The 14320-nt window shown below is 32.2% G+C and overlaps 1 protein-coding gene across 3 annotated transcripts in view; it reads left to right on the forward strand.

Annotated features, from left to right (window-relative positions):
* The window catches only part of GRIK2 (glutamate ionotropic receptor kainate type subunit 2), a 636972-nt gene that overhangs the window by 505063 nt on the left and 117589 nt on the right, over window positions 1–14320 (forward strand). For all 3 annotated transcript variants that reach the window (XM_063096320.1, XM_063096321.1, XM_063096322.1), the window contains exon 13: window positions 813–1030. In XM_063096320.1, the coding sequence (XP_062952390.1) occupies window positions 813–1030 (218 nt within the window). The remainder of the gene's footprint in view (window positions 1–812; window positions 1031–14320) is intronic.

Raw genomic sequence — 14320 nt, forward strand, 5'->3', positions numbered from 1 at the left:
AATGAATTAAAATTAACAATAAATATAAGTAAAATATAGTTCTCAGATCCCATTTTTAAAATTAACACGATGAGCAGGCAACTCCAGCCATACATTGTGATATATTTTAAAATATTTATATATGTATAAAAATAAGTTTGTGACCATTTAGCTCTTCATTTTTATTCTAATTTTCCTCATTGAGGCTAACCATAGTGATAGGAGATATTTTCTTATACACAAGGAAATAATTTACTACCTTATTTAAAAATGAACACGGGGCTAAAATCCCACATCATCTCAAGAAATGTGGGTAATGAAAGCTATTCTATTATTATACAGCATTGCTTTTTCAAATGTCAAGATAGGCAAAGTGTTTAAGCTACATGCACATGAAAAGTGAAACTTTGTGTAAAGCTTAAGAAACAGATCTGAGCATATGTTAAATAATTTCCTCTGAAACCCACATAACCAATAAGAATATGAAAACTATGTACATGTAGTTTATAAACTAGAGAGTTCTTTTCTCTTTTCTAATGCTATTTTTATAAAGAATTTTCACTCATTAATATTGTAGTTGGTACTTTGCATCATCTCAGGTAGAACTTGAGCCTTCTGTTACTAGATTTAAACACATGTCCTAAGAGATTGTCTATTATCTGAAATTAGCTTCTGCTCTCCCAATGGTTGTTGCTTGCTTACTAAAATGATATGTAAATATATGGTTTAACCTTCTATTACACAGTGATTCCATTCTGCCACTGTAACCAGAAGTATCTGATTGCTGATCAAATTCTCTGTATTCGTTTCACCTTTCCCCCAATCTCTGTTAGGTTCTGAGCTCATGCCCAAAGCGCTCTCCACCAGGATAGTGGGAGGCATTTGGTGGTTTTTCACACTTATCATCATTTCTTCGTATACTGCTAACTTAGCCGCCTTTCTGACAGTGGAACGCATGGAATCCCCTATTGACTCTGCTGATGATTTAGCTAAACAAACCAAAATAGAGTATGGAGCAGTAGAAGATGGTGCAACCATGACATTTTTCAAGGTAAGTCCCACTGGTTACCTAAATTTCTGTATTAAAATGATAGAGCACAAACAAATCTTTCTCTTTTCGTAAATGGCACTGTGTAGCAAAGCATTGTTTCTGTAGAGTAATTAATAGCATATACCTCAAGGGGTGGAGAGGTGTACAACTAAATATATGCCCATCAAGAGAATTATTTTAATAGGTGAAAATGATAAGATTTTGCTTTACAAGTACTCTATTCTTGTTTTGAGGGCAATCTGCCCAAAGGGGACACTTTCATTTTCCCAAGAAAGTTTTATCTTTGAATGAAAAAATAATGTATTTATTGAAAATTGTGTAGTAGTGGATTCAGACTCTACAAGGCTTAGCTATTCCAGAAGAGTAGAATAATTACATGTAAGAATGTTTTCTGACATACATTTCTTTTTGTGGAAATGAAGCAGGGTATAAGGGCTAAAGAAACAAGGAGAAACAGTTCTTATTATGTGTACATTCATCCATCTAATATTACGGGAGGCACGCATCTGAAAACAGGCTACTCATTTAACTCACAGTGGTTTCCAGATGGACAGCCCTGTGGAACGTTTAAAGGGAAAGTGTGCTTATCAAGTTGCTGGCCTATGGAGTTCCTTTCCCTTCTCTTCTCCAAACTCCAGCTCATCTCACTGGGCCAACGTGGACCAGATGGGGACATTTCACTTTAGGGAGTCAATATCACTTTATGATTTCTTTTAAATTTTGCCAAGTATTTTTACATGCTTTGTAGGTTGGGTAAATTTTTAAGCATTAGTATTTTCCTTTAGTGTTTAATACAGATGTAATTGGCAGTTAAAATGTGCAATGAATGTGGTAGATATTTTTCTTTTTAAAAAGTAACCGACTCAAGCTATAAAATAAATTCTTTCATCAAGCATTCATCAAGTGCTTATTGAGTGCCAGAAATTACACTATACATGAGTTATTTTATAGCAAACAAGATCTGGCTCTTAATGTCAAGGGATTTACACTTTAATTGGAAATAGAAGAATAAATCAGCAATCATAGAACTGGGTTTTATGTGACTTAAAACAGCAATTTTGCCAAATTAGGTAATTTTCTTTGTAAAAATTCTTATAAAACCAAATCAGTCTTTTAGAGTAGAGTTCTAGAGGACACTAAATTTCCAAAAAGATAAGATAGATTTGGTTGTTTTGTCCAATCCATATCATTATTAAAATTTAATTATTTTTAAAGTCAATTTCTCATATGGCTAGATTAAAGATTGGATGCATATTTTATATTTAAATAAAAAATCTTCTCATTTAATCAAATTTTTACTGAATAACCAAATAAGAGCATAATTCAGCATGATGTGATTTGACTGAATTAATTGCAATGGATCCACTTTTCCTAATTTAATATTTAGAATTATTAGAGACTATCTTTCTTATAAAACTATTTTTAATTTCTTTTGTTTTTTAAAAGAAATCAGCTGTTGAAATTGCTAAGTGCACATTGTCAGCATCAACAACTTTGCATATATGTTTAAATTATTACAGTATCCAGGGGACTTTTATTGCTGAGTTTGTAAAATAACACAACTAAAGTACCTAAAAATGTGATTTGACACAAGAACACAAGAAGTGTTTATTTCTGTTTCACAAATATGTCAGGGTTTTCATTTCATTTTTATTTTCCAGAAGACTCGAGTATCTCTTTTCAAAGCTCTAACATACTGTAAGCAAAGTTCATCTCTGAAAAATCAATTCCAAAACACATTTCTCTTTTCTCTTTATGTTATTTTTCTTTTCTTTCTTTATCTTACCAATCTTCTTTTCTTTTTCTTTTTTTTTCTTAGTTCAATTGTTCTCTGCTGTGTTATTTTTGCCCATCTTCACTTTTTCTTGCTACTGACTTTTCTTCTTACTTTTTCATCTCTTGTTTTTCTCTCTCTCACACAAGGATGCCTCTAGCACCTGGAGCACATTGACATGAAACAACTTTCTGTTTCCAGCAGCACAGACTTTCGTCATAATTGAAACCTTCTGGAATATACACTAGTCACCATAAAAACAACAGTGATGATCACTAAGTTGACATTACTTTGTATTGCTAGCTTTATCACGTGCTAAATTCTTACTGTTAAAATCAGAAAAGAACTTAGATTTTACAAGGATACATTAAACGCTGATTTTTCTTTAAGTATGTTGGTGTAGTCTTAAAAGATTCTAATTTCAACTTTTTGTTTTGGCTTGTTAAACTATGTAGTTAAACCAGCCATTGTATCAAATAAAAAAAAGAAAAGAAAAAAAAAAACTTCTTAGCAATCTGGAATTCAAACAAATGCATGCTTATTTTGAAACTCTACAGTGAACCAGGGACTACTGTGTTTAGTTTATTTACATTTGATGCCATTCTTTCATTTTTGTTAATTAACAGCCACACATACAAACACACTAGGAAGTACCCTTAAGGCATTGACTTATACAGGAATTTTCCTCTTGTTTTTACTAATTTAACAAGATCCTGCTGATAACTAATTGTTCTGGAATGCTCAGTTCCAGAAAATTATTTTAAAGAATGATATAGTTTTGTTACTCCAAGCAAGAGCTAGCTCAAGATATTTGGACTTAAAAAAGGGTAAGTCCTCATTACGGCAAAGACAGGCAGAATTATAAAGCTATTCTACAACATTCAATAATTACATTTCCAAAGAACTGCTTGATTTTGTTTACTGAGCTCACATGTCTATTGCCTTCAAAAAGTGTTCTTCCTTCTTTTATTCTGTATCCATTACACTCCACACACATTCTCTCTAGGAATAAATGTAAAGCCAATGGCTGGCAAAGTAATTCAATATCAAGATGATGGTGGTTTTCCAGTATTATTCCATGTAAAAAATAGAAAACTGTATGGCATCGCCAATACGTTCTTAATCATATTAGATAACAAAATAGATGGGGGCCCAGGGATTTTATGGAAAAAAAATTAAAGGAGGAGTCAAAACCTCCTTCTTGGAATCTGGTACTTTGGTGTACTAAAATTGAAATCTCACCCCAAGGCAATACTCTATGCAAATGTTACCGAACAACAAGCACATTCTTTTCTCTCTGAAGTATAAAGATTAAGGAGAATGAATACATATATATTACAGTACAAAAAATAATTTAGCTAGAGTCTGTAGATGTCAATGGCCTCTTTTGAGAATCCCTATTTTCCCAAGTGAGTCATACTCATTTTTTATAAAATGATGCTGAATACTTTGTTTTGATGCAACCTATGACTCAGGTTTTCCAGTTTCCACAAATTCTCTGTCAGGCTTTGGCTTACCTGAAATCTTTGACATTGCCTCATGTACTAACACAGTTGTCCATCTAAAAAAGATGGTAGCAAAGAAGACACATGTTCTTTAGTATTAAACAAAGTGATGGCACCTATTAAAAAAATATAAGCAGTATCAAATTTTTATTATAAATTAATTATTTTAAAAACATAGAGTCTATAGTTTAGAATAGTCATTAGGAGCAAAGAAAACTGGGATCAGAGAAACCTGAGCTTAATTCCCAGCTTTACCACCTCCTGGCTGTATTTAGATAGGATTCTGCCCTTATGTGAAACTGACTCCTCATCTCTAAATTGGAATGACTAACAGGACAATTCTCACAATGTCTTTTAAATATTAAATGAAAGTTTTGCATGGTACGTTAAGCACTTAGTAAAAAGTTAATAGGTGTTGTATATTAGCATTTCTAGAATACATGGCAAATTTTAAAAATTCAGAACTTAGAATGATTTTAAATATGGTCCAATAAATTATGTTTCTATGACCCACAATTGAATAATCTTTAAATATGTATTTAAAAAGAGATGACATCATATTTATCTCATTTATATTGCTTCATAATTCTTTTTGTTGTCATAAAGAAGGAGTAATTTGATAAGTAAAATAAAAATCTTGTATCAGTTTTTAGAAACTGTTTTCTTGACTATGTATTTTGAAATTATAGTATATTGAGGTGCGATAAGTAACTCTCTGGGGACTTTATGCCAAATCTTTGATAAAGGGAGCTTTTTAAAATTATTCAATATAAAAATATTCATACTTAATTTTAACTTATGTTTAACCCAATGATTATAATGTCCTATTTTAGCCAGTGTCACCATGCATCTTACATTCTCCATCATATGATACGGATGATGGGTTGTTAAGAAGTTAAGTTTTCATTCAATATATATTTACTGACGATCTTTTATAATGCAGGAATTGTGTTTAATCTTAGATATGTATCCTACATCTCCAAGCACATCCCAGTTCCTATATATCTTTCTATTTCCTTCACTGCTATTCTGTTTAAATCAGCGTTGTCACTGTCTAGGGTTTTGTAGTAAACATCTAACTTTTTGTTTTCCCAGTTTTGTCCCTATTATTCTCACTCTGTTACCAGAGTGACTTAAAGACCTCTAAAATGACTCCCTTTCATTTGCTATCAGATTAGAATTTAATTTCTTAGCAGTTTTACAAAGAACATCCTGGTCTGGCTTCTTTTTATTTTCTACTTTCACACTCTAAGCTCCAGCCACACTGGTTTGTTTTCAGTCCTGTTGCACCCTGTACTTTTGCACCTCCTTTTCCAGTGCCTACTATGCTCTTTTTTGTTCCTATCCTTTCCTACCAACCCAATTGGTTATATTATCTTTATTCCTCATATCCTAATTTCTACTTCACTTATTCCAGAGAAACTTTCCTAACTTTCCATACCTATATCTACCCAGTCTGGGAAAGGTGCTCCTTAAGCATTTTTAACTTCAGATACCATTAAAATATTAATCCAGGATGTATTTGCTTGGTTCCTTTATGTTTCCACACTATACTCCATAGCAGGACAGGGATTGAATGAATCTATATCATTCATTCTTGTATCTCTGTTCCCAAGCACTGAATTTACACATGTCTTGGGCTTGTGTTAGTTTTCAATTGCCACAATAATACTGCTTAACATGGTGACAGTGATAAAACTTTGTGGCCTTTAAATGTCTCCAATTGAGTCTACTTATGATCTAAAAGCCATATCCACAATTCTTTTTAAGATATGCTCTCTTTAGACTTAATCATTGTTACTTTGGGCAAGAAGTTCTTTATCCAGATGGCAAAGTCTGTAAGGCATCACCTTAACTTTTTCAGAGGTTTTAAGAAAGTATCTCAAGGCAAGATGCTTAATTTGATCCTTATTTAAGGCCTTAGGCCATGTTTTGGCAATGTTAGGAACTTTCACTGGCTTGAAACACTGAAGATTAGAAACACTTTTATTATTCAGCCATCCAAGTTTTAGCCTCTCTATATCACCTCTAAATTCTGTTTGCAAATTAGTCAATTCTGTTTCCTTTCCTTTCCCTCTCGTTTTTTTCCATCTCCTCTTTTTTCTCCTCTTTCTCCTTCATCTCTTGGCTGTTGTTTGTCTTATTATTAACATTCTATCTCTTCCATGCGGTACCCTATACGAAGCTAAAACTAACCAGCTGATACTCTGAACGTTTTGTTTGGCTATCTCTTTGGCTTAATCCAAAAGATTATTAGTACATTTTCTATCATCCAAGTTACTACAAGGCACATATAAAATATGAGATATTTCCCTTATATTCACACATTCCCATTTTCCCAGCCTCCTCTGATGATTTCATTGCCATCTTCTATGTGTGCCGCAAACCAGTGCTACATATTTGGGTTTTCTTTATGGCAGCACCTCACTGTTTTTACCAAATTCTGTACAGGTATGCATTGGCAAAATAAATGCTACATTGATGGAAACCCTGACAGAGAGTTTTAGATAGACTGTGTGATTACTTTAGAAAAAATCGTTATTATGTAGAGGAGTTAAAAGATCTCTACAAAATATGTAGCCCTGTATGGCAGTCCCATTTTAATCCTCAGTTAAAAGTCAATTTATTTGGAAGTGTAGGTAATGAAGTTAGAAATTAAAGCAAGTGGATTGATCTATCTGGGGTAAAAAAAGAAAAAATCTCTTGGTATTTAGCAACAAAAGATTTGTTTTTCTTCTTTCTCTCTCTCTTTTATTTTCTTTTCATAGTCTCCTTCTTTAGGAGAACTCAAAGTACATTCTAAAACCCAGGTCATTAATCTTCACAGCAACCACTAAAGAAGGTAGAAAGCAATTATCATTATGCTCATTTAACAAATGAGGAAACTGGGCTCAGAGAGGTTAAGTGACAATAATTATTAAAGCAATAACTAAGGGACTCATAGTATCACAATAAAAGTAATAACCAAAGATATCATGGCATAACCATCATTACTCAGTAGAACTAAATGCATTTATCATTTTGGTTCACCCACATGACCTCAACTGTTTGATCATATTAAGTTTCTAAAACATTTGCCTTAAGCCATTGGGGCAGATACAGCCATGATATATTCTTTATAGTCTGTCACTTATTCTGATCTGATCAGATCAATAATCTTCTAAAATTAAATTATGCAGGTGATAGCATCGGTTTTGAAGCCTGAATTGCTAGTGTGGAATGCTTACAATGATTTTTTTGAGAGCTTGAGTGATTTTTCTTCTTAAATTATGGAAGAACAAAAGTAATTTTTGAGTTGAGGGATAGAATGTAAAAGTTGATAGTTCACTGTGTGTGCTTAATAAATAGAGTTAAAAACATATACCATTCATTAGACATTGTTGATAATTTTTTAATGTCAGCAAAACATAATTTTTGAGTTGTTTTTATTTAGAGCAGTAAAATATAATTATTATGAATAATATATTTACTATGAAGATATTTACACATTAGAAAAGTAAATTCTCAAATAGCATCCACAGTATACTTTTCACATTGAAAAATGTTTTCTGAAATGAATGTTTATTTTGCTTTTGCTATATTGGTGATAAAACACTTTGAAAGTTCCATTTTGTATATGCAGAAAATTAACCAAAAATAGTTTTCAAAGGTGAGAAATATCATCTAAAATATTCTTGAATTTTAAATATGTTTATTTCCAGGTCTTATTTTTTAAATGTCTTTCATATTTTATATAGCAATTTCCCTAATTAAGTATGGTCATCAAAAAGAAAAGGTTCAATCATTACTTGTTAGCACGTGGATATAAACTGGGATACGTCTTTTAACATGCACATATTTGCTATTATATAGATGCTAATCATTTTCTACCACTATATGGAGGAAATTCTTTAACACTATGATGATTAAAAGTTCTTTAAGGTACTTCAGTAATTCCAGAAATGATTTCCTAAATACCTGCTGTTATAAGAGTCGCCATTTTTATTTAGGCGTTATTAGCTTGCCATGTAGCTTTATTTCAGGTCACTTTTATTTATTTGGAGTTAGATTAAGCTCAGTAACGATATCCTCTTTTCTAAATAATTTTGGGAAAAAAGTATCAAATTTCAGTTTTGGGTTTTCGATGAGTGATATTTTCTCTGTTCCTAGGAAACTAATGAAAAATTAAATATTAACATGAGCATAGACATATTAACATCAAAGATTTGTGAATAAACATTTTGACACTTCTATAGGTCATACCTTTTTATGTACGCATCATAAATGTCACACCATTGCCTAGCAAAGTCTGGAAGTTAGAGATACCATTTTATCAAGAATCCCAGTTCAAGAACTGCTTGGCAGAATACTGCTATGGCGGTAGTCTTTATTCTACCAAAATTGTAGGAAATGTGGCTTTACTGCAACCATTATGGCTGCATAGCATATACATATTGCCATGGCAGGTAATCACATCACTGTGATAAATAAGTCTATTTTCATGTCAATTTTCCTTTCTCTATTGTGACCCATTGAGTATGGTATTCACTAAGTTTTAAACATCTTCGAAATATCCATTTGTGATCTAACATGGAGCACGGTAACTCTAAGTAATAATGTATTGTATACCTGAATTTTACTAAACACTAGATTTTAAGTGTTTTCACCATACACACACAAAAAAATAGGTGACCATGTCAGCTGATGGGTATGCTAATTAGCTGGATTGTGGGAATCATTACACAAGGTACACTTATATCAAAACATACCATGTTGTACACCTAAAATTATACAATTTTTATTTGTCAATCACATAACTCAACAAAACTGATTTAATTAATTAATTATTCATCTGTTAATTAATTATTAATTAGCTAATTAAATATTCACCTGTTTAAGTCAGTGGTTCTCAAATTGACTGCGTATTAGAACATTAAAACCACTTGTGGAGCTTTTCTGAAAATATTGAGGCCCAGGCTCCTCACCAGGCTAATTAAGATCTTCAGGTGGGATTCCAAGCCTGTGAATTCTTTAAACACCTGCTCTGGTGATACTATTTTGCAGGCAGAGTTAATTCAGTCTGAAATTTAAATAATCCCTTTGTTTGTTGGCATCAATAGTTATAACCAGTTGTATCTACTTCCATTCCTTTCATCTTAGGGTGGACTTTTTTCTTTTTCTGAAACCAGACCCCGCAAAAAATCAGACAGGTATAAAATGATGATAAATCATCTGACCACATTCTTCTTATGAATTATTTACCAGAATGGTGTTTATAGCCTTTTAATACAGAGATTTGCTGAGAGTGAATAGTCTTTATGTTCATTTCTGACACTGTTCCTGGATACCCAGTAAATAAGCACAAGGATTGCTGTTCAGCAGGACAGAGAAAGTTAGAGCTTTCCTGTTTCTAAGAGTTGTATGGAGGGATGAATCTTGACTTTGTGTTTCTGAGTAAAAGTTAAGAAAATATATGTTCAAGCAACCTAAGGAGTGAATATTCAATTTTCCTTTGTAAACCTTTATTGTAGCTTCTTCTGCCACAGGTGAAGGGAAAATTAGAGTAGTGCCCCATAAGGGGATATTAGAGTCGTGACTTTTGTGTTTACCCAATCAGAAATATATTAAGAAGAGATGATTTATAATTGACATTAAACAGATGACATTAATTGGCCTACTCTATAAGCTCATACCAAGTTGGATTCTGAGCAAGAGCTTTGAGATTCAGGCTCATGTACTTTTCTTGCTTGCACTATTGCACTACCCTGTAATATTCAGTGAACTATTTCCACTCCTTTCTCTGTTGTGGAAAAAGCAGTACCTGTTTTAAGTGATGAGAGTAAATTGTTACATAATTCTAATTTACATCTTTCTTTTTGTTACTTGTGAATTCTTTAATATCGCTTTGCAGATGTAAACTGAAGCAAAATGTGCTTCAAAAATGACGTTTTGGTTTAACTTGGACAATGTAATACCTGATATACTTAGGCCTCTAAGTCAAAAACTGTTCTTGTCAAGTTGCTTACAGGTTACTAATTGAGAAATAAGTATGGTTATTTAGAATGCATAGAAACTTTATTTTTACTTTTTTGTTTGTTTTACATATTGAAGTTTTTGGATAATCTTTGTTTACTGTTTTACTTTTTCTAAATAATTAAATGAATGCAAGAAAATTTAAAAGCTTTATGTAATTAAACACCAATATATCTCAGCAGTCAATTTAGATTAGTTACTGAAATGTTAATCTGTTAGTACTGATGTGTTCTTCATTTTCCATTAGACGTTTTTTCAAGAAATCTAAAAAAACTCTAAGTGAAGAATTTTGGAGCCATATAATTTCTCTAACTCTCCTAAATAACTCATTTATTTTTTTATTAATGGTTTCAAACACCGGTTGTGGGAAATGCATTATTGTTAACATTAGTGTAAGTGGTAGTATTTTGTTAGTTAAATAAGGTTGGTATTTAAAAAGTGTTGCTGTGTTCTTATTAGTGTCTAATATGTTTTTGGTGTAAGTTAGTCATGTTTGAAATAAATATTTAAAATAATTCTTTACTATGCATTTGATTTATTTATGCAGTAAGGAAGTTATTTTTACCCAAGGAGGTTGTCTCCCTCACCCTTTCCTCATCCAAAACACAATTTATTGTATGTGAGGCCTGATCCTATGTTTATTACAGGGATTTGCATAAGGCCTGCAGGAAACCAACACCATTTTACTATGTTCCCATTGCAGGAAGTAAAATGATGCCTTTGAGTAAAGCTGTTTCATCAGACACTAATTCAGCATGCCAAGTTACAGCAATCAATGGTGAAACAGCAGATGTGAAGGCTAGCTGGCATCAAAGCATATGAGTCAAAGACTTTCCTATGGGAAAGAAAGTGCTTCATTACACTTTATCTATAGTGAGAACATTGGTTCTATCAAGCTGTCTGAAGATTAGAATATGATGACTTTTATTACCTTAGCTCTGCCAGAGTGAATTCAATAGTTAAAAAGAAAGCAACAACGCCATTTTGGGAATTAGAAGAAGTGATTAGAGTTTTAGTGTATTTAAACTTGGAAGGAACAGAAACTTTTGTCTTAGAAAGTGGCTTCTCTAAAATATCTGAGGGACAGCAGTTTAATCCCTTTCTAATTGTTACATTTTCAATATGTACTAATGCAGCTTTGGGCACTTCAATTGAAGAAAGAAGTTATGTGTTTGAAGTGTAAAATCTGGGAAGCAATGTTTTAATTGCCTTGGAAAACAAGTGCATGAGGCTGCTCCCATTCCAGGATGCACTGTGGTTCTCTCTCTCCCTTTTCTTCCCTCCTTTGCTTTGTGCAAGAACCACTTCTGCTGTTTGTCAAGTCAGGATGGCAGCTCAAACACCGTGTCACACCTCATCAATCTTAGGAGAGAGGGCCCCACAGGGAGTGAGAAAACTCGAAACTCAGTTAATATAGTGATGTTGAGCCGGCATGTCAAGTGCTGGGTAATGGATAATAGTTGTCACTGTAAGAGTTTATAGCCACTGGTTAAGCAACATTTTGAAGGGAATTCAAAAATGACATATTTTTGGACATAAAAAATAGGCTGAGATAAATATTATACAAAAAAACCTTGACATTCTAAAAGTTGTAAAATTTTATATCTTAGATAAAAATAACTAAAATGAAAGTCCCATTTCTTCTATATAAATTGCTGAATAAAAGCATCATTTGGTATTTCTAAAACAAACATACAAACAAAACACCCACACTCTCTGGTTTGTTAATGCTTTGAAGAAATTGTATTTATTGGCATTATGGCTATGAAAGATCTATTAATCATGCTGACTGTTTTATGGGGGGGTGAAGGAGTTGTTCCAGCTTAGAGTATCAGCAAAGACATATTGTCCTCATTTCTTTAGATAGTCCATTAATTACAAGGTGAATATCCTGAAACTTTTACTTAATTTAGAATATACTTGTCAGTTAATGTTCATGATTTTTCATACATTATACTATCTTTTTTTTAGGAGAAGCTTTTTTTCTGTTACAAATGCATTTTAAACTAATAAGACTCTTTGGTCAGCTGATTTTTTTTAAAATTTGTTCATTTGTTTTCCTATCGCTTTCCAAAAGCCAAAATAGCAGTAATACCACTTTGTCCTTTGTTATTAAGAGCTGACTGAAGATACCGCATACTAGTTTTTTTCTTTCCTTATATCATGAAGCAAAACATGGTTTACTGTTATTCCCTGCTGCTGCCATCTTTGATGATTAGATTTTTATTTAAAGACAATGCAGTACGTTCTTTCCCTTGTCATCAAGCAAAAAAAAGTAGAGTCATGCACTGTTCTGATGTCCAGTGATCTCACCACTTCATCATGCATATTCACAAAGAGCAAACATAGTTCATAAATAATCTGACTTTTTATATTCTTCCCTTCAATCCCAGATAGATCAGAAAAAGGAGAAAATAAACTTTAGAGCTCATTAATTAAACTCGATCATTGCAGGGTGAACATAATACATTCCTCAAAAATATTGCTTTAAAAAATAAAACTGAGTTAAACATTAATGGTAAATGCCTTATTCTTAAAGATATCACATTCTGAAACAACTTGAATCTCTGCCTCCATGTTGTGATATTAGCAGCTGTGGCAGTGCCTAGAGTCGTTTAATTGACTAATGCATGATGATGAGCACTCTTCTTGACCCCTGTATTCAGGGAAATCCTTTAATAATTTCATAAATAAAGAACTTTCCAGATGACTGAATGTGTCTGCGTGTGTGTATGCATGTGTACACGAGTGTGTTCTGTAGGGATAAGACATGCTATGTTAAATTAGAGTTCAATTATGGATGATTATAATTCATTTTTCTTATACCCAGTTCCCATATTAAATCTATTTTAGAGAAAGAATAGTTTAGGGTTGGCAATAAATTGTACTTTTACATTTACTGACAGCATTTGAATAATGATTCTGATTATTATTAGACTATTGTATGCACCATAGCACTAGTGAAGTTCAATGAAAAGATTTGATTATCTCTAAAGGTAGGTGTTTCATTTATTAAATATTGTAATTACAGCTAATTAGAAGCTACACAATAAATTAGTTTGCTTTGTAGGTCCCTTGACTGTTTTCAGAACACTATGAGCTTATGCTTCATTTTAATTTATTATAAAAACAATTAAATAAAGACCAGAGAATTGAAAAACAGCATTAATAATGGATATAACTGATTGTTAAGTCAATACAATAATTTAACATAATGATTAAATGCACAAACTAGATTTTGGCATGAAATTCTACATCTGTCTCGTACTAGGGATTTTTTTAACTTCTCTGGGCTTCTGTTTTCTTTTAAGTAAATTGAGGATATAAGTATATGTCTTACAGATTGTCCATGTAAACACTAAACATGTAATAAACTCCTAATATGTACTTGCTGCTATTTTTATAGTAAGGATCTTAAAGTTGAATTGTTAAACTTCTGTAGCAGATGAAACCATTTATCCAATATGTTCCTTGAATGCTTACACTCTTGGAAATATAGTTTATCTATAGTTAATACCACAGTCTGACACTAAATGGTATTTTAGTTTCATTAATAATATGAGCCTGATTGTAGATTACTAATAAACAAATATTCTGGATTACTCTCTGATACTGCTGAAAAGATAAAATACATCAGGAATCTAGTTCCATCCATACGTTATATATAGTTTATTTTAAAAATATGCTTGATTATTTTAGTGCAGTTTCAGTTTCAAAGCAAAACTGAGCAGAAGGTACAATGATTTACCGTATACTTCCTGACCCCACATGCAGAGCCTCCCTATTATCAACATCCCCCATGAGAGTGATGCATTTGTTAAAAATGATGAACCTACATTGACACATCATTATTTCCCAGAGTTCATAGTTTACATTAGGGTTCATTTTGGTGTTGTATATTCAATGAATTTTGAAAAATTTATAACTACGTATGATACTGTACTATAGTATGCTATGCTATACTACACTATATTATATATTATACTATACTGAAATATA

This window comes from Cynocephalus volans, chromosome 5 (assembly GCF_027409185.1).
Source record: "Cynocephalus volans isolate mCynVol1 chromosome 5, mCynVol1.pri, whole genome shotgun sequence".
Classification (NCBI taxonomy): Eukaryota; Metazoa; Chordata; class Mammalia; order Dermoptera; family Cynocephalidae; genus Cynocephalus; species Cynocephalus volans.